At 42.1% G+C, this 21396-nt stretch overlaps 1 protein-coding gene across 2 annotated transcripts in view; it reads left to right on the top strand.

Moving 5' to 3' along the window:
* Window positions 1-1667: 1667 nt before the first annotated feature.
* The window catches only part of SP3 (Sp3 transcription factor), a 34780-nt gene continuing 15051 nt past the window's right edge, over window positions 1668-21396 (top strand). The window contains exons 1-5 of one of the 2 annotated variants that reach the window (XM_066553842.1): window positions 1669-1933; window positions 2275-2399; window positions 2577-2690; window positions 12936-13026; window positions 13132-14301. In XM_066553842.1, coding sequence (XP_066409939.1) covers window positions 1927-1933; window positions 2275-2399; window positions 2577-2690; window positions 12936-13026; window positions 13132-14301 — 1507 coding nt within the window. In that variant the 5' untranslated portion in view covers window positions 1669-1926. Of the gene's footprint in view, window positions 1934-2274; window positions 2400-2576; window positions 2691-12935; window positions 14302-21396 lie in introns of both variants that reach the window. The other variant, XM_066553841.1, reaches the window with a different exon arrangement.

The following is a 21396-nucleotide window of genomic DNA, read 5'->3' on the forward strand; positions in this document are numbered from 1 at the left end:
ACATACCAGCAAAAGTAAATGGGTTAGTAATAAGACTGTACATCTTACAGTAAGAACAATCTTTATCCATCGTAACTTCCTGATATTAAATTCACATTTTCTGAGTGCATTTTTTCCTGTTCTGTAATAATTTCTAAGTTAAGCTTGGGCAGTTACTGCAAGGTCATAGTGCTGGGACTGATTAAAAAGCACTGTTTATTCTCTGCTCAGAGAGGCTGTTGAAAATCCTGACCGACCGTACTTCTGGGTTTCCTAGTTACTAACTTGGCCATGAGTTTATCTCAGGAGCCTGGCACTCCACACACTCAGCCCAACTGTGGATATCTCCTAGTTCATCCTCAGTTCTACTTACAATAAAGATCGTAACAGGAAAGTAGGTTTGAGGTTTTCTGGCCTCATTCAGACTCCTTGCAACACCACACTAAGGGTAACCATGAAAAAGTCATTCCTCGGGAGAATTTGCAAGCTAAGGGTCAAAATCGGTGTCTCAAAGTACACTGTCCTATGACCCAGCACATGCACTCAGATGTGACGGAAGGCCAAGCCCAAATTGCTCCCCTTTACAGGAACCCTTCACAAGCTAAGTGGTGTTACAGAGAAACAGGCCCCACTAATAATCATTCCTGTATCATCATATACTTATGTAACGTTTAAAACATATTTCCTGTCTTAGTTTAACAATCCGAGAGCTCCCAGTTTCCTTTGTGTTGCGTAACACGAGACACAGACCAGCAAACTGACGTTGAGGGGAATCTTATTATTTTCTCCTTAACACGATGAAAATAAAGCCTGCTGGTACTATGTTCGATCCGTGCCAAGGCCCGGGTGCCCAGCTCACAGCAGGTTCTCCCGGCTGGGAGGACGTGGCGCGTTACAATCGAACTCGCGGCCTTATCCTGGACGGGTTTTGCTCTGCCTTAGAGACAGTGGAGGTTTTCGGTTCCCCCGCCCGGCTCGGGCAGGTGCGAGCCCGCCACAGCGCTTATGCAACGGCGGCACGGCGGGGTCGCCCCGCCGAGGCGGGCGCTGCTCCCGGCGCTGACCCGGGCGCCCGGTCCCGCGGGGGGGGCGGCCAGCGGCAGGTCCCGGGCAGCGCCCGCCCGGGCGGACCGGCTCCCCTGGGGACGCCGCGCCGACATCTTAGCGCCGGAGGGACAAAGCGCGGCGGCGCTGTCCGTCGGCCGGGCGCTGCTCGGCCGTCGCTCTGGAGCCGCGGCTGTCGCCGGCCGTGAGTGACAGCCCCGGCGGGGAGACTTCGAAAGATCGCAGCCCTGGCCCGGCGCCCCCCGGGCACAACAGCGGCGGGGGCGCGGAGGGAGGGGGGGCCGGAGGCATAGCGCCACCGCCGCGCAGCTGTGCCTACGCGCTGACCCCTGCGGGCGGCCGGGCCCCGCGGTGTCAGGGGAGCGCGGCGGCAGTGCCGCCTCCCGGGACGGCGGGTGCCCGGCCGGCGCGGGCCGCGGCCTCCCGGCGGGTCCCGCTCATTGTTCCCCGCACTAGCCCTGGCAAACAGGAAGCCGCCCCGGCATGGGGCGCCCCCCCCCGCCCCCGGCGGGTGACTGGCAGCCCGGGCGGCCCGTGCGAGCGGCGGCGGCGGCGCAGCGCAGCCAATGAAAGCGCGCGCGCGCGGGCGTGGGCGGGAGTTCCGGGCTGGCAGGCGGGCGGGCGGGCGGCGGTGTCGGCCGGGCCCCCTCTCCCGCGGCAAGCCCCACCTTTCGGCTTTCCCGCACCGTCAATCAAAATAGGAAAAAAAAACCGGAGTAGGCTCGGGCCGCTGCCGCCGCTTCAGCCCGCCGTGAGCACAATAAGCATGTCCCCGGCGGCAGCCGCCTAGCCCCAGCCAGCAGGGCCTGTGTGCGAGCCAGCCAGCCTGCCTGCCTGCCTCCCGCCCAGCCAGCCAGCCAGCCGGCCGCTCGCACTCACACCATGACCGGTACGTACGCACCGACCGAGCCGCCCCGGGGGCTCCCCGCTCCTGCTCCGGCCCTGCGCGTCCCCGCTCTGGCCCCGGAGCGTCCGTGTGCGAGCGAGGCGAGAGCGGCACTGAGAGCAGCAGCAGGAGGAGCAGGGGGAGGAGGGAGAAGAGGGGCAGGGGCAGCAGCACGGGGAGGAGGAGGAGGAGGAGGAGGAGGGCTCCGTGCGGGAGGGCGGGGGGAGCTCTGGGGTTAGGGGGGGGAGAGGGAGGGAGGGAGGAAGGGAGGGAGGGAGAGAGAGGGAGGGGGGTGATCGCTCCCGTCAGTGACTCTCCCCTCCCCCTCCCCGCTGTGCCCGCAGCTCCCGAGAAGCCCGTGAAACAAGAGGAAATGGCTGCCTTAGACGTGGACAGCAGCAGCCACAGCGAATATCTCCAGCACGGCAACGGCGCCGCCTCGGCCTCCGCCGGGGCGGCCGCCCCCCAGGTGAGCGCAGGCCCGGCTGGGCCCCTTCCCCCCCTCCCCCGGGTGACACGTTGTGAGCGGCTGCGGAGCCGGTGCCGCCGCCGCCGCTTCCTGTGTGCGCGTCTGCGAGGAGCCCGGTCGCTGTCCCGCACTAACCGCCACCCCCCTTCTCTCCCTGAACCCGCCCATTGTGGGTAGGACGCGCAGCCGTCACCGCTCGCTCTGCTGGCGGCCACCTGCAGCAAGATCGGCCCGCCGTCGCCGGAGGAGGATGAGGCCGCCGCCGCCGCTGCCTCTCACTCTGCCGGAGCGGTGAGTGCCCGCCCCGCCGCTCTCGCACGGCCTGCCGGGGGGAGAGACAGCACAGCCAGCCCGCCCGCCCGGGGGGAGGGACGGGACACACGGCACTGCCCGCCCGGGGGGAGGGACGATAGCAGGGCCGACCTGCCAGGAGAGGGGTCCCCGGGCTCCCCTGCCTCTCCAGGAGGAGCCGGGCTCCCGGGAGGAGGAGGGAGCCAAGCTCCCCCCTCCCCCGCCATTGGGAGCGGCGCCTTCATTTACTTTCAAAAACGGGGGGAGGCGGGAAGCCTCCCTCCCCCGACCCTGGCACCGGAACGGCTCGCTCGGAACCCGGAGAGGCTGGGAGGCATCTCACCTCCACCTGAGCGCGCCCCCGGTATCCTCGCTAGGCTGTCAGCCTGGAACCGCGCAGCCAGGCAGGAGCACAAAATGAAGGCTAGCAGTAGGGAAGGATGTAGTGAAGTAAAATGGCTGTTTAGAAGCGAACGCGGTGGTGGAAAGCTGCTTCCTGTATCGCGCTGTTTTTCTAAGGAGAGTTATCATGCGGTTCCTCGTAGCGTTTTCTGTCCTTATCTCTCATGCGCCGTTGCCTCTGAAAGGAGCCTTGATGACCTCGGGACCTGGTGTGATGAGATGGATCTTGCAGGCTAGAAACGTATTCTTGCTGAAGCTAGTTTAACAATCCCCATAACAAAAGCCTAATGAAAACTCATCTTCCTTAATTGGTCTAGCTAAATCTCGTGTTGACATATGCTCATAAAATTCAAAGCGATTATGCATTTCTAAATAACTGATACCTAAAAATATTCGTATATTTAAAGAGAGTTCCAAAATATCTTCTAAAATGACGTGATGTCATTTTTTGGCCTTGGCCCTTGGAAAATTGCACATATTACCTCTGAATTTTTTTTTTTTTTACAAAAACGTCTTTAAAATTAGAAAAAAATGTGCCTTTTTTTTCCTTCTTTTAAAGCAAGTCTTGTTTTTTAAACTTGCTGTGCAACAGCATTGTATGGTGTTAGGATTTTGCAAATAGGAAGAAAAACTGCAAAGCATTGTACTGGTGGATGAAGTGGCTTTGTCAAACTTTTAACAAATGTCAAAGTGTTACTGATAGAAGTTTCGAAATACTTGCTAAACTTTAAAATAATTTTCATCTGTACATTACAGCTTACTTACGTAAAGGGAAGCTGAAGCGAAATAGCTGTCTGAGATCATACAGCAGGTTGTAGATTAATGACCGAGCTCAAAAATGTATTAGGATTCCAACCCCTTTTAAGCATCCTTTCTGCCAAACCTATTTATTTGCTCAACCAGTGTGTTTAAAAAATCTTTCTAGGTGTTTTAAAGTGCCTGATAGCTCTAAGATTTGTTTCATAGTACTGGATGCATACAGTGCTGAAGAGCATAAACATACTGAAAAACAGATGATGATTAAATGATTGCTTACTTTCCTGTATTGATCTTTAAGATTGTTCTCGCTGTACAGCTGGAATTGTGCATCTTGGGGATGGATTGATTGATGAGGAGGAGCAGTAGGTCTGACAGGATACTGGAATGCTGGTGCAGGACACATGGTTCCTGGCAGTTCAAAATGGGCAAAACAGTTTTGATATGGTACTTCTTTACTCCTATTAAGTTTATATGTTGTTGTCTTAATGTTTAAGGGGCTTTTCAGGGGAAAGCAAATGCAATTCAACAGAAGCCAAAATCTTAGTTAAAAACCTAAGTGAATATAAGCTCACTCACTACTTTCCATACGTGCAGATAGGCCCTTCCTACATATCTTCTGTGAGTTAGGTTATAGCATTCTGGTAATTTTTACACTCCTACAACCTAACTCTTGAATGATTCAGAATATTTTGGGTGGAAACTAAATATAAATTGAAGGAGATACCTAACAGTAGCTGAACTAGACGCTGGAGTTAATTAATATGACCTTAATAAAGAGAGGGGAGGGACTAAGGGCCCTGAAATACATTCCTTATGAAAAACAGAAGAACAAAAGAGTTTTGGTGCAATAAAGAGTCTTTTTTTTCCTGGTCCTCTGTGATTATCGTATTGGAGGGTGGAAGAAAGGAGGAAGCTAAAAAGTCTTACATTATAGGTACCTCATAAGTGGTATGGAAAATGAAATCTATATGCACAGACAAACATAATTCTCTTCCTGCAGTTTGTGATGCTCATCCCTTTTCCAGGAGTATAGCTCAATCAGTTTGAGACCTCTGCATGGGTGATGGTGCCTAATGTAGCAGTGGGAGGGCAGCTCTTTCCTGTTATATTCTATCCTTGGACTGCAGTTCTGACTGCCGAACAGCTGGCAGAACTCCCAATCTACACTAATGGATAGTAGAAGTCAAACTAGGTATTTCCTCTTAGAAGTGCTTGAAGAGCCTGCATGTCAATGGATAGCGATGCTGTTGTTTCAGGGTTGTTTTGTTACTATTTTACTGACATTTGCTTGGTAGAAACTGGCAGGGCTGGAGCCAGCATGCTGGGCTAGCATACTGCTTTCCTGGCTGAAATGGTATGCTGCAGCTGCTCCCCAAGAGACCAGCAGTATGATTTAAAAGCAACAGCAAAACTCCCCTAGGAACACAGGGAATATTGCGTGTCTGGGATCTGGGGAAGAGCTGGAGCAAATGTGATTGTGTTTGTAATGATCTAGCTGGCCCTGCTTTGAGCCCAGGGGTTGGACCAGGTGACCTTCAGAGGTCCTTTCCAGCTGAAATTATCCTGTGATTCTGTATCGCTATCTGAGTCCAGGCCTACGGTTTGAATGCTCATTGCTGTGACACCACTGAAAGGATTAGTGAGGAAGTAAAAAGACTAATGAAAATGGCAGCTGCTTGTAATGAAAAGGAACTGAAGAAGGCAATTGACAGAACTATACTCAGCCCTCTTCTCCTTTCCATCCTGTCAATGACCTGGCAGGTTGTCTTTAGACAGCAAGGCTTTCGGCTTGGCTGATGATTCTGGTTGGAACTGTATTTCTTTTTGGATGAGAGGCATTAGCAGGCATTACTGCTGATCTTGTCTTCGTGCATTGATGAAGATGCACAAAGTCTTTCAGCTTTGACACCGTGATTTACTCTGCCTAATGATCAACCAACCCCAGTATGTTATCTGATGGTGTTTGATCTTAATTTAGATGGCCTTGAGTTTTTGGCTTACTTACCTGAGCATCTTTTCCTTGGTTGCCATACTGCTGCATCCATGGTTGGTTCAAACACTTGCCATGGGATCTTTGCCTTGAATATTGCTGCCTGCTGGTTTGTGTGAGAGCCTTGCTGGGATGCTGTGTGCTACTGCCTGACCTAGAATGACAACTCATGTTTTGGCCTCTAAGGATGTCTTTCTCTGTCTTGGGAGTTCAGAATCTGAGAAGTTTTAGTTTGGGTCTTGCTTTTTCACTATTTATCTTTGACTAATAATTCCACTTCAAACTTTGATATTTAGGATTATTTTTCATTTAGTTATAAATACTCTAGTTTCATTCCAGTTTAAACATCTGCAAAGATTTTAGCATTAGGTGAAAATGAGAAGCAAAGCAGAAGATGGTAAAGCTTTACATAAGGGAGGGTACAAAAGAGCAGACATATTTAGGTCAAGCAGAGCCTTGATGGTCAGCTGTGTGGTTGTAGCATGATCAGATGATGGTTTAAGAAGCTGCAAAGCTGAGATGATAACCAGTTGTTATGTTCTCTTACCTCATTGTAATGCAAAGCTAAAGGCTGTCTTGGAGCTCTCATGCTCCCAAGGGCCATTCTTATGGTTGTGCTGGGTGGGACTGGCTCGGTGAGCATAGGGTGCAGGACTGCTGGGAGGCTGTATGGGAGGTCTGGAAGGCGAATTGGGAAGAGTGGCAGGCTCTGAGAAAACTGTTGGCTCTGACAGCTGCCAGAGAATGGGAGCTGTCAGAGATGGCTGTCCCAGCTGGGGTGTGTAGATGCACCTTGTGTGAAGTGGGCTGCACTGATTGGCTAGTCTTTAAAAAAAAAAAAAAAAAAGGTTTGGGAGGAATTATTTATTTGATTTATTTGTGTTGTTGCTTACCAACAAGATGTGGAAAACATTTGGACAGGTTAATAATTTGCATATGTGGGGAAAGATGAGTATAATTCCTCTGCAGTAGACAAAGCATTTCTGCGTATCTTGGACAAGTAAAGGCTGGAGTGTTTTAAGACTGCTTTGGCATATCTTGAGCTTTAGAATTGACTATAGGTGCTTCACAGAATTTAATCAAAGTCTAGAATTATAGTTGGTTTATGTCTCAGAAGATTAACCATCTGAGGTGTACCTAGTTTAAGCTCAGTTTAGGAGGAAATAGGAATAGTGCTGACAGGATGGAGAAAGAGGAAGGCATTTTAAATTTCATGTTTTCCATCCACTAGGCAAAAATATGCCTGAATGCCACGTATGTCAGAGTTAACCATACTACTTGGGTTTCTGACCTATATGGTCATTTTGAGGTAGTTCAGAATTATTCTGACATCCATTTTTGCTTTTGTGGGTGATAAGATAGCTTCCTGATACTAGGTTTCTGGATGTGAACAGATGCACCAGAACCTGTTCAGCCACTATGGAAAAGTCTGCCTGGAATTGTCTTGCTTGTCTCTGTTCTCCACTTTTGCAAAACAAAGAAGTTTCACTAGAATGTGATGGCTAATAGTGTATTTGTCCTGCTGCTGTCCAGAAGCTCACCTTTTAAAATGTTCTTTGGTTTTGTTTTCCAGTTATGTCTTTCTAATACTAGATCAGAGCCAAGTGTTGCAGTTCTTTTAGAAGGTGCTTTAGGGATGTTCTTAAAAAAATTGTTTTATTTCTCCTAATAGTTTTGGAGAAAGCAAGAAAATATATGGTTTGCAACATTTCCATATTTAAAAACAGCATCGACAAAAAAGGTCTCTAATATTAAACATTAACAAGAAGTCTAAGATTTCATAGAAAGTTGAGGCTGGTAAGGATGTCTGGACAATGTCTGGTCTGTCCCTCGTTGCTCAAAGTAGAGTCAGTGAAAAGAAGTTGTTCAGAGCTGTGTCCAGTGGGTTTGAATACCTCCAACGTTAGACACTCCACTGTCTCTCTGGGCAGCATGTTCCAGTGTTTGATAACCCATATGATATAAACAAGAGGCTTTTTCTGACATTATGGGGGGCAGAGTCAAAAGCCTGACTAATGTAGTGACAAAGAATATGTCTTGCCTAAGCCCATCTACCAAGCTAGTCATAGGGTACTGTGAGGTATTTCAGCATTATTTCCCCTTCCTAAGTGTAGGCTGACTACTTCTGAACACTACTGTTTTGTTTTTTTTACCCTCAAGATTATTTTCAATTAAGGTTAATATTTTCAAGGTTATTTTCAAGGTTATTTGCTCCAGTGCCTTCCCAAAGATCAAGCTGTAAGGCTGACTGATCCCAGGCCCTCTTTCTTGTTCTCTTGATGATTTGATAGACCCTTCAGCAGCTGAGTTAAAAGGAAGAAAAACCATTCCATAGAGTGCTAGTTTGGCATGTAGTTACATTGGGATTTGTATACATATATAGATTTAATAATTAATAAACAAAATATAATAGTAATAATAATAATTAACAAAAGATACTAACCTGTGATCTAGTTAAAAATGTTTACTAGTTTCTTAGTACTTCAGTTTCCTTGTTTCTACTAAGGTCAGGGATAATGTATTGTCTTAATTTGGAAAAGTTCTGAACTTCTGCTTATTGATAACCAACTGTTGAAGTTTTAGCTGCAGTTGTCCATGTCGAGCAAAAAGATGTAGATATTCTTTAACTAAGATACAGTTAGATATATTTCACCAGATTGGAATTTCTTTTAAAATAAGATTTTAAGCAGCCCCAGATAATATGTTTTTTCCCCAAAATGCTCTTTGTTTTTCCAAACATTTGATTTTGGACAGAAGTATTTCTCTAAATTGAGTGGCTTCATTGGCCGAGGGCTCAAACATGCAACAGAATTAATTTGTCTTAACAAACAGCTTTGTGTCAGCTGAACCACAGTGAGTGATGTTGAACATGTTTTTAACCTATGGCAAATACATGATAGAATGTATTAGCTCATACTTTAATGAAAGAGTTGAAGCAAGTGCATTTTATCTTGTATTTGTAATGACCTAAGAATGCACAGATAGTTTACTGTAGCTTGGTAAACACATGGTATTATTAAACCCATGCATTAGAACCCTAACTCTTTCATAAAACAACAATTTGGATGAGGCAGTGTCCAATCTTCTTCATCAGGTGTGTGATTTTTGAATGTTTAGGAGCTTGTGACTCATTATCTTTCCACCTCTGGTTGTTTGGCTGATGCTTTTGCTCCAGGGCTTAATGGGGCAAAAGTGACTTTCTGAAAAGTGCAGTAAAAAGCTGTCCACCAGCACAGATAAATGTTTGATGTACTTTTGTAATAAAATACTGATGGCTAATGACATGTGCCCATTTGACAAGTTGAGATGCAGGTGTCTCAACGACAAATACCAGTTCTTACAGGGGTCTTTTCTTTCCTCCTCTCCATTTTACTTTGGTGAAACATATTTTATTTTTTTATTAAGTCCTATCATTCAGTATGGTTTAGATCACATCTGAAAGCTATTTTATCTTTTGTCTTTCTCTTATCTCCTTCCACATTTGACTTAATGCTGCTGCAATTTTATCTAAATATATTGAACAAGACAATTACTAGATTTTTATTTATCACGGCTCATGATTCTTCAGGGATGAGACTTTTCTCTCAGAGACATATCTTTATTTTAGCCACTGGAAATTATATAGGGCCTGTTAAAGAATCAAAAGACAGGCTGAACAGTGGTTGTAGCTTTCACTCTTTGTTGGTACTTGACCTTTCTTCAGGTGGACATATCATTTGATTTTAATTCATCCTATGGCTTGTGTCAGCTACTCTCTTTGCTCTGTTCCTGTCTCTTTTTCTTGTTTCCTGATGCTGCTTCCAGTGAATTCCCTGTTGCTTCCTGTTCTCTTCTCCTTGGCTGAGTTGTGCTGAACTTTCCTCAGATCTTTGTCCCTTCCTCTTGAAACAGCCTTTGGATTGAAACAGTCCAGCCTTCTCTTAAAGGAACAGCTGCCAAATAACTGCTGCCTGAGTACCAGTTGATAAGGAAACTGTTACTTTATCTCTACCCTCTAAATAATTTCCACTGAGAAATGCTGGCGTATTTTGAATGTAAAGCTCAGTAAGTGACTGGGCTGCAGATGTTGCTGCTCATGTATCAGTGGCAGAACAACTGAGTTACAACAAAAGTGCTTAATTGCCTGAGGGCATAAAGAATGGTTACTCTTTAGTTAGTAGGAAAAGAAGTCCAAGAAATATCTTCTTGTCTCAACAGACTTTGTGGAAGAACAAAGTCAATCTTGTTATGACGGGCTGATGATGACCATTTGAGATTAGAGATCACCCTCAAATACTCCTTACCATACGGGTGTTTTTCATGCTTTAATGCTAGCAATTTTGATAGCTGCCAGATAGTTTCTTGAAAGCCTCACCCTCTTTTTGCTCCTCCTTCCACATGATTCAGCTGGTGGTGTCTGATACAGCCAGCTGTAAGAGCAATATGAATAACAGGCATTTTATGTTGTATGTGTAGCATAGCTTCATATCCTCATGCATGACTGCCCTGAACTTCTCCATGGACTGACAAGTGCATCTACTAAAAGATTGGCTCTGTTGTGCTAAAATCGTTGCAGAGCAGGTTTTGAGGGAAGATTTCACTAGATCATGAAAACGTGAGATGTGTGCCCAACATGAAAATGCCAATATGGAAATCAACATATGTTTTGGGAGAAGAATAAAGTAGGTCATTTCCATATCACTAAGGAGACAGGTTCCCTTTGAAGTATTTCTGTGGAGGATATTACATATGAATAGACATTGACATGTTACTGCATATTAGATCAGTCCAGTTTAACCTAAGCTTTCAACATTTGCTTGTACATAGTTTTCAATCAGTGAGAAATTATATCAGACTTGTAATGGTTTATATTGCTTTTCCTTTCTCTTTTGTTCTAACAGCTATCAGCCCATTGTATTATACATTTATTTATAATGACACACTTTAACTATATAACAGTCATATTTTTGCCTTTGGTATTTTATGACTGATGTTTACCCCTGATTTTATAGGTCTTTTGATGTTTTATGAAACCTTCACTTAATAGGTATTTATATGCTTGTGAATTGAGTGAACTTTCTTAGCAGCATTTCAGCAACTTTAAGCAATATTAAACACAAGTCTATAAAGGTAATGTGGTAGCAGAGGAAAATAGAACTTGTTGTGTTCTTCTAGGTAAGATATGTGATATGGAATATTACATGCTTTTTTCTTCTAGTATTGTAAGTTACAAGCTTGAAAGACCAAAAAATTTAAATAAGTTTTTTTAAATTAAAGGTTGATCAGTATAAGAATGAAAGAAAATAATAAATGAGAATTATTATTCTCCTCATTATGTTTCTTTTCCTTGAAGCATTAAGGCCATAAAATTAGTTTTGTTCTGGTGATGCTGAATCTATTTACTAATATACTATCTGAAAAATTATGAATCACACTTATGAACCATGGAATATTTTGAGCTGGAAAGATCCCCATGGATCACTGAGACCAAGTCTTAATAAGAGTCAAGGGTCTGGTTTTTTGAGGGCTGAAGAAGGCTAGCATTCTTTTGGTTTTTGCATCATAATTATTTTTACAATTCTTGAGAAGAATTTAGAACCACAATATGTGCTTCCTTATTGAAAATGAAGCTTGGTAAGCACAGTAAAACTTCTAGTAAGTACTCAGACTTAAATACACTATTTTTCCTGTACATGTAAACATTGTAGTGTTATGGGATGGAATAGGATAAGAATGTGAAACGAGCAAAGTCCCATCTAATGTTGTGGACTAAATTCACTCAGGTGCATACTGCAGCATTCTTTCAGACTGGCTGGGTCTCAATGCTATGTTAGGAAAGAATTAGATGTGTGCTGTATTTTGCATGTCCTGGTTTTGTTCTAAAGGGAGTCAGAATGCAGCATCACAAAAAAGTTGTGATTTGTTCTGGTAACTTCCCTACCAGGAGTGATCACAGGATGAGTGCAGAAGGACAAACCAGAGCTTTTCTTTCTATGTCCTCTGGACTCTGCCAGAGAGACTAGATTTGTTTCACAGAGCTGAATTGGTCGTAGGACAAGTTAGTTACATGTTGCTATTAATTATGTTATTCCATTGGTTTACTGTGGTATGGTTAAACAGATAAGGAGACACTTCACTTCGTATTTTTTAGATTGATGGTTACTTACAGTACCAGTCTGGTTGACTATGCAAATCTGTGCTAGGCATTGCAGGATGTTAAATCTAATTCTTAATACTCTATTCTGAAAAAGCTGGCTTTGGTAAAGAAAGGTAAGTGCAATTTACCTTTTCTTTACTGAATAAAAACCAAATGCATAATAGTTTCTTTAGGCATCTGGGGTCTACTCTGAAACACTGGCCTTTTCTATTGTTCCAACTTAATGAAGAAATATTTTTTTCCCCTCCTAACTGATGCATATGACTAATACAAATATGATTTCAGTGTAAAAGTTCTTAGTCTAGAAGTCTTCTTCCTTAGCAAAACTAACTCCTACAAGCTTATAAATACTAGAGCTTTGTGTTTAAGTGTAGCAAACTGAGGTTGTCCTGTCTTTCCAACTGTGTGCCTACATCACTTCTTAACATTCTGTGTACTGCTGGGAGTCACAACATGCACAAATAGCAAACAGAGTTGAAAGGCAGTGGAGCTCCAGGAAATAGAGGCAGTACTGGCTTCATGGCAGTTCCTCCACTTGTGTGCAGTAGGTGCCTAGCTGGGCAGAGAGTGTGTCTGAGTCTCAGGTGGTGAGAACTCCAGCAGCCCCTTCCAGCTCCCTCCTTCCCACAGCCAGGGGTTTGGATTACCCAGCAGCCCTGTCACCAGAATAACCCTGCTGCTGGTCACCTGACATAGCCATGACATAGGAGCTGCATTTGACATGTCTGCGAGCAACGTGCAGCTCATGACCTGCAGGCTGGCTACCCTGACTTAGGCACCAGATCCTTGTAAAATCTGTATTTCATAGTTTTGATCTAATTGCTGGTGGTCATATGAGCTGTACTGCATGTTTTCCAGTAGTGTATCAATATCTAGTGCTGAATTGCATGACTGGTCTAACGCATGGTCTGTACAACATTTGTTTTAATTTTTTGTTTTCTTTTTTCTTTTTATTCAGACAGGGGATTTGGCTTCTGTGCAATTAGCTGGAGCTCCAAACAGATGGGAGGTCTTGTCTGCAGCTCCTACCACTATAAAGGACGAAGCTGGTAATATAGTACAGATTCCAGGTGCTGCCACAGTAACTTCAAGTGGGCAGTATGTCCTTCCTATTCAGAGTTTGCAAAATCAACAAATCTTTTCTGTTGCACCAGGATCAGATTCGTCGAATGGTACGGTGTCTAACGTACAATACCAAGTAATACCCCAGATCCAGACAGCGGATGGTCAGCAGGTTCAACTTGGCTTTGCAGCCTCTTCTGATAATAGCAGTATAAATCAAGAAACTGGTCAAATTCAGATCATTCCTGGCTCGAATCAAACCATCATTGCCTCTGGAACATCTTCAGCTAATATTCAGAATATCTTATCTGGTCAGTCTGGTCAAGTCCAGGTTCAGGGAGTTGCAATTGGTGGTTCGTCTTACCCTGGCCAAGCACAAGTGGTTGCTAACGTCCCTCTTGGACTGCCAGGGAATATCACTTTTGTACCCATTAATAGTGTTGATCTAGATTCTCTGGGACTTGGCAGTGGTTCTCAAACCATGACAGCAGGCATTAATGCAGATGGGCACTTGATAAATACTGGACAGGCCATGGAGAGTTCAGATACTTCTGAGAGGACTGGTGAGCAAGTTTCTCCTGAAATTACAGAAACTGCCACTGATAATGACTTATTTGTGCCAACGTCATCTTCATCACAATTGCCCGTTACCATAGACAGTTCAAGTATATTGGAACAAAATGCAAATGACTTGACCACGACTAGTGGTCAAGTTCATGGTTCTGATCTTCAGGGAAATTACATCCAGACATCAGTCTCTGATGACACACAAGCTCAGAATATTCAGGTCTCCACAGCACAGCCAATTGTACAACACATACAGCTACAAGAGTCGCAGCAGCCAACCAGTCAAGCCCAGATTGTACAAGGTATTGCGCAACAGACAATCCATGGTGTTCAAGCAAGTCAAAGTATATCTCAACAGGCTCTTCAAAATCTTCAACTGCAGCTGAATCCTGGAACTTTCTTAATTCAGGCACAAACAGTGACCCCTTCTGGGCAGATAACCTGGCAGACATTTCAAGTGCAAGGAGTTCAGAACTTGCAGAACTTGCAAATTCAGAATGCACCTGGTCAACAAATAACTCTGACTCCTGTGCAGACTCTCACTCTTGGTCAAGTTGCAGCAGGTGGTGCGTTGACATCAACTCCAGTTAGTCTAAGCACTGCTCAATTGCCAAATCTACAGACAGTTACAGTAAACTCTATAGATTCTGCTGGTATTCAGCTGCATCAAGGAGAAAATGCTGGCAGTCCTGCAGGTATTTATCTTACTCTTTTACAAAAGATTGGTTTTTATTACTGCATGTTGTTGGTTTAAATGGTGATAATCAGAACATCATTGTCTTGCTATTGAAGCCTACAAATACAGCGGGTTCAAAATGGTGATGATAGACTTTATGTGAAAATGCTGTTCAATTAGAAACTGTGATTTTAAAACATAGTCTTACCCCACTCCTTTTAGTATGAGCTCATGTAATTCCCACTTAGTTACATTGGTTAACAGTGCTTCAGTGTTTGTATGTAAAGGTTTACCCTGGAGAAGATTTGTATACTAAATTGAAAAGGGGGAAATGTGGCTGTCAGCTGCCACTCTTCTAAAGCATCAGTATCATTAACATACCAATTCTTCCTAGCCCTGAGTAGATGATGTTTCTATGAAAAATACAAATATTTCTGTTGATGCAATTTTTTTTCCTCTTAAAATTTTCAGATCTCCTGATGTGCTGCTATTCATCTGCTCTTTCTTTAAAATAATTTCCTACTGATTTACTATCAGTGTTACTATGATGTAGGAAACTTGTGTAAGGGTCAGTGAAACAAGCATGCATATATCAAAATGGAGGCTATGCTTAAGAATATGTGTGAATTTTCAGTACTGCTTACTTGTATTACATTTTACAGTACAATCATTAATTATGAGTATCACATGTTGTATCTTGGTGGAGAAGAAATATTGTTTTCTTAAAATAGGTGTTTCTTCATGTGAGAAGAAATAAACATGGCTGTTTATTTTTGATAAATTTGATACAGTCCATTCTGAATTTCGGGGCATGACTAGCTAAACAAAAAGAGTAAGAAATGATTTTAGTTCAGGAGGTTTTGCTATACCAGAAGCCATTTAAACACATTATTGGGTTGTGCCCAGGCTAGTTACGAGGGGCAGTAGAGGTCATTTGGGGGAAACTGTTGCACAAAGTAGCTTGGGAATTGCTGTTTTACTGTAATCATGTGATCCAGCCCTCTGGTTCATCAAGATACTGAAGCATAAATATTTAAGTGAAGTATGCATGATTTGTATGTCTATATTAGCTTGTGAGAAGAATGCAATGTTAAGTGAAACACGCCTAGAAGACCTGCTGAGTTTTGTTTCAAAAGGCTGCTGATTATAATACCTGTATAGTTACTGATACTGCTGTATTCTATGTCATGAAGCTTGCTTTCCCATTTGAAATCTAAAATTTGAATTGAAAATACTGTGCTGGGATGTTTTCCAGTTAATTTTGTTTTGGAATTTACTTCTGTATTATGAACTTACCATCAAGTAAAGTTATTCAGATCTAGATAAGCCTACTTTTCATTGGCTTGTAGACAACAGCACCAAAGGGATATGCTCTGCTCACAGCATTTGCTCTTCTGTCTGATCTTGATTCTTAAATTTTCTGGTTACAGTGACCACAGGAAGTCTTGGTTTGTCTCCATCACACATTGTTAGCTCCAAGGATATAGATGTCAGTACAAAAAGCATATAATCCTGCATGTTAATACAACTAAACTCAGATGTCAGAATCTAAGTCTCAGAAAAAGAGCCCTTTACTAATTATTATCAGCTCTATGGTTAATACAAGGAGGATTATTTCTGAGATTTATATTTAGTATAGGATCATGTAGCTAGTGATATTGCTTGTGGACTACTGTAGCAGAAACTTGAGAAGAAGAATAGAAAGGAAAAGAAGAAAGCAAAAAAACCCCAAACCAGCTAGGCACATGAGAAAGAAGTTGAGTCTGATCTGTGGTGTGTATCATTTTGTCTGTTGATCATTCTCAAGAGTGTTTCATGGTTTATAATAAAATGCAAGGGAGTTCCATTGAGTGTTCTTTAACTGTATTCTCCTATAAGGAATTTCACATGGGAAGGCAAGAGACTAAATGGGATATATGAGATGTGATTAAATAGACAGAAGTACTGGATGAATAGCAGAAACTCTTGCCTGAAGTGCATAGCTATAAACACCTGGTGATATTAAAGATAAGATGGAGATTTATAGTAACATTTTTTTCTACTTGTCTAGGAATAATAAATGGATTGGAAGGTATTAAAACTGCCATTCCCTAAATTTTGGGAGAATGTAATTGTCCCTTCCTTTATGTTAGAAGAAGCTCACTTTCCCACAGTAATGATTAGTGTGACACTGCTTCTGACAGAATCAAACTGCATTATCTTGATTGACTTTCAGTGTCTTTTCCATATGCATCTGGTATTTTGTCTGAGAGAATCTTTTTCAGAGGTGTTCCTCTCCTTCTTATTTATAACCCCTCCACAACCTTTCTTCAGTTTGGAGAATAAATACACAATTAGAAGAAGATTATGAAATCATAGGGGGCTTTTTTCAGTCAGAAGTCTATTGTTGTTTTGCAAATAAGGAAAAAGTTTAATTTTAAACTGAAAGAAGAAGGTAAGTGGAAGAGACAGCAGAACAAGAGAAGTTAAATCGTGTGAAGCTACTTGATTGCTTTTTTTTGTCCACTACCAATGAGCTTTGAAGCAAGATAAGAAGGGTTTCGCTGTTTTTCTCCCCCAAGCTGGATAATACACTCCTTTCATACCAAGTAGAGTCAGGCTGTATTTTCTGTTTTCATTTAAGAAAATTTGTCTACCTGGGGCAAAAATAAAAAGAACATATTCCCAGTTTTGTGTCAGAGATGGCTGGTAATTATCTGAAGTCCAAATAATGTTCTTTGTTCTGTTAGCACTGTGGCTGGGAAAGCAGTTAGGTTTTAGATTTTCATTGTTACAGCCCATTGTGTGAGAGGTGTTCTTCCAAGGCTCACTCCCCAGATATGCAGCAGAGGATGTCTTTACTGTTCTTGTGTGTGAGGGGAAGAAATGTTTTTACCTAGGTCCTACATTTTGTTTACGTAATGGAAAACCATTGAAACCCTAATACAAAACTAAGAGCTTTGTCCAGTAAATGTACAGTTTTCTCCAAAAGATGTCCAGTAATTAAGTTTGTACCAAAATGTCCATTCTATGAGGCACATGTATGCGCAGACCTACGTTGCAGTGAATTTGTTCTGGAAAGTTTTGGCCAAGCTTGTTTTTCTCAGGATGTTTATTAGAACTCACATTCCTCATTGTGCTCAGCATTGTAGTGACCAGGGGAAGGGTATTGGTTACTCACAGCCAGGACTCCTCAGCATTGCTTTTCTAGCAAAAAGCTGTATCAAATAGTATCTATATATTAAGCACTGAAGGGTGACACCTTTCTCACCTGTGTATTGGCTTCATTGTTCTGGTCTTGAGAGGAAATTAAACCTGAGAAAGCTCTCTAGAAGTGTACTTCTTTTGTTGGCAGTTTATAATAAAATACTGTATTTTGTATAACAAACAGAGCCATTACATGCACAGTTCACATTACTCTTTAGTGACTTGCCTGGTCAAGAAAGGTGGAGTTTTTTATTAGCATGTTTATATAGATTTCTTCTTCAAACATTTCATATAACGTAGTGTTTATTTTGAAAAACTTTCAGGAACTGAAATGTACCAACTTGGCCTTCATATTTCTGATCCTGTAAGTTTTGTCAGCTTGGAAGAATTTTTAAGTTACTGGATTTTCCCCCTGCCTCCAAGCCATTGTCCAGCTGAAGGAAACTTGATGCTAATAAAATTCTAATTGTAATAGTGTCTCAGCTAATTTATTAATGTAGTGAATCAGTTTGGGATTGGTTATTTCCCGGAAAAAATGGCTTGGGGTCAAGCCATACATATGCATATATATGCAACCTATATAATACCTTTACCAGGTCTTATATAGGTTGCAATAACTTGCAATAGGATGCTGGATAATTTTTTTACATACTTCTTTTGACCATTGCAGTAGCACCTGAAGACACTAGCAAATGACATGAAAGAAGGTAACATTGGCTTGAGAATGGACTTTACTGCTTATCAACTCAGACACACTCACCTGGAAGATTAATTTATTTCAATAGAAATAACCCCTAGCCTACAAACAGTTTTCCAGGTTGGTCTACAGCTGGAATCAAGTCAAAGGGATTCCTTTCAAGAGTTGACTGAAGTGTCACTCCAAAACTGAGGTCTTCACTCCTCCATCTCTCTTTCCAGCTGCTGTTCTGCAGGAGTGTACACAGCTCCTGCAGGACTCCTCTTCCTGCTGCATTGACCCTAGAGTCAGGCCTGTAGGTACCTTGCCCAGCTGATGGTGAGTGGGAGCAGCTGGCTGTGTGTGCTGGCAGTTCCGCTCACCCCTGCTGCAATCTGACGGCTTTGGCAGGCCGAAGGAATTCAGCTACTCTAAATTTGACCAAAACATTGGCTGACAGTTTTCAAGGGAAATAGTTGCCCAAGTGACAATTTATCTTTCATCTGCTGATACCTGGTGAGGCTTTGGTCTAATATCTGTTTCCTAAAACAGTCTAAATGCTGAAACAAACAAAATTAAAAATGAAGCATTCACAGTTTTACTTGCATTGAAACAACGTGTTTCAATGTTTTAGTGCTTCAGATGAAGTAGTGCAGAGTGCTACTTAAAGCATAGCTTTCTTCCAGCATCTAGAACTTTTAAAACAATTTTGGCTGGTTTTCAGTGTTTCACAGCTTAGTTTTTTTCTTTTTAAGTATCAGTTTTTAACCTTATTAATTTTAATTTCAATTATGCAGTTTTTCCTTCTAAGGCATTCTTTATAACAAGACTTTGAGACAAGGGCATGGTATCAATTTGAAATAGAATCTCATTTAAAAAAGAAAAAAGTCTTATGAAATGCATGAAGTAGATTGAAGTAGTGATGTTTAGTAAATATTTTTATCTGACAAAGTCTCTCTCTGGCTGTCCAATTTTCATTTGAGGCATTTAGCTTTTATGTTACAAAATCAAAACAGTTGAAACAATTCTCCCCACTATTTTCTTAATATGAAAATTAAATTTGAAATGGATGAATTTAAGTTAGTATGGGAATTGGAGCTATTTATGTACCAATCTTGTGTAAATAGTTTGCTGTCAGCATGCTTAAATTACATTTCTTATTTTAGCATCATTTTCAAAGGAAATTAATAAATTGTGGAAGAATTAGATGATCATGCTTGTATGTGTTTCACAGTTGTGCTTATAACAGCATATAGTAAATTATCTCACTTAAAGTTTGCAGAACTTCAGTTAGTCTGGTTAATTTTTTAGTGCAATATCTATTGTGGAATAGAATGATATTTTTTTTCTTCAAATTCTTGAAAATATTGAATTGTTGCATCCTTCCTCTGCATTAGTACTTCATGGGCTTTTCTCCTCTTTGTTCCAAAACTGCTTATTAATGAATTTTCTTCACAGCTGGTGGTGGTGAGGTGAAAGTTTTTTGCATGTATGTTACTCCTAAGTAAATATATGTTGTGTATGCCGAGTGTCTGGGGATGCAGCATGGATTCTCAGAGCTAAGGGGGTTAGCTGGAGTTACCTTAGTCTCAGATATCCTCAGGATGTTCACAAAAGAGTATATTACCCAGTTTCAGGTACACATTCCTTTTGCAAGATACTCCTGACACAAAATGAAAACTCTCATATACTTATGGGGATCTATGGCAAGTATCCATGGAGTGAAAGAGGGAAAGGATTTTATTTCCAGTACTGCTACAACTTCTTAAGAAGAAGGCTGGAAACTTGTCTTCTGTCTTTTTTCAGTCTCAGCACTTTAGGGCCATTGTTTCAGGTCCTGTGCAGTTTTCTTGCCTTTCAAACCTCCTGGCAGGATCACATACTTTGGTTCTGATCTCTGAGATCAGAACCAAACTTGTCAGTGCATCTGGCTCATAGAAAGTATCTGAAGTTTCTTGCAAGGACAATGACAGTCTTTTTATAATGCTAGGAATACTCACCAGGACCCTAGTTGTGATTGCCCTCTTGATTGCCCTATTGCACTCTTGAAGATCAGGCTGAGTTGTAGGTGGGTTGTCTTTTACTGCTTGTAGAAGACTCATATTTTTACAAAAGGCAGTAATTTCAAGAGTAAAAGGTGATAAAAATGCACATTGTCAATGGCATCGTCATAATTTATCATAGAGAAATGATAGTTCTCAACCTGCATCTAAAATTCATGCCAGTATTTAATTCATGTATTCCAAGTATGTCTTGCACTTCATTTAATCAAAGTGTTTTCCTGTATCCTAGTAAGACACTTGCTGTGCAGAACTCTCAAGTATATTATATCAACAACGGTGTCATTGATTTAAATAAAAAAATTAGTTTTAAATCTAATTGTTCATATAATTGCATTTTGAGTGCACTAATTCTGTCCCTACTTCTTTGAGTATTTGTTTACTCTTTTTCAGTATTATCACAGTATTAGCTTTTTTCAAACCCACTGGAGCATTCACATGGCCAAAGGCTTGCAGCATTAAAACTGCAGAGAGCTCTTCAGCCTTCTCTTAAAAAGTGTCAAATGAAAATTATCATTCTGTTGATTTATTAAGTGTTTGCTTCCGTAGCTGTTTTTACATGCTTCTGACTTACTGTCAGTGGGAAGCTTTTCATTGTCATCTAGTAGTAGGACAATTATTTGGCTTTTACTTAAATACAGGACAGAAACACTTGCTGAACAATTTGGTCTTCCTGTATTACTGCTGACAATTCTGTTGTTTGACACTAGTAGCAGTCAGATACTCTTCTATGTAGAAACACTTAGTCCTGCTGGTCAGAGAATTCTCCATCCTCTTGCTTTCCTTACATTTCTGGAGTTAGTGGCTTCTTGAGTATTAAGCATGATGAACTCTTCTTCCCCTATTTAGTTAGACCTTCTTAGATTTTCAGCTTTGAGAAGAATAGAAGAAGTAAGTGCATGCTGCAGCAGGCATTACTGTCTATAAGAATCCAGAATCTGTAGACACCTCAAGTGAGTACAGTTACTCTAGGGCAAGTAACTGTTCCTTGATGCATAGTGTGTTCCTTGAGGTAGCACTGCCTAAAGAACTTTAATCATTTAAATACTTAAATATTTGCTTTAGAGTAATGTATAGGATCAGTTGTACATACACTGTGTGGTGTTTCTTGCAAGGAAAGAAATCTGTTGCTGCATTTGTAATCATTTTGCTGGTACTGCTTGAGTACTGTAAGGTCCTGCTCTTAGGCTTG

This window comes from Molothrus aeneus, chromosome 7 (assembly GCF_037042795.1).
Source record: "Molothrus aeneus isolate 106 chromosome 7, BPBGC_Maene_1.0, whole genome shotgun sequence".
Classification (NCBI taxonomy): domain Eukaryota; kingdom Metazoa; phylum Chordata; class Aves; order Passeriformes; family Icteridae; genus Molothrus; species Molothrus aeneus.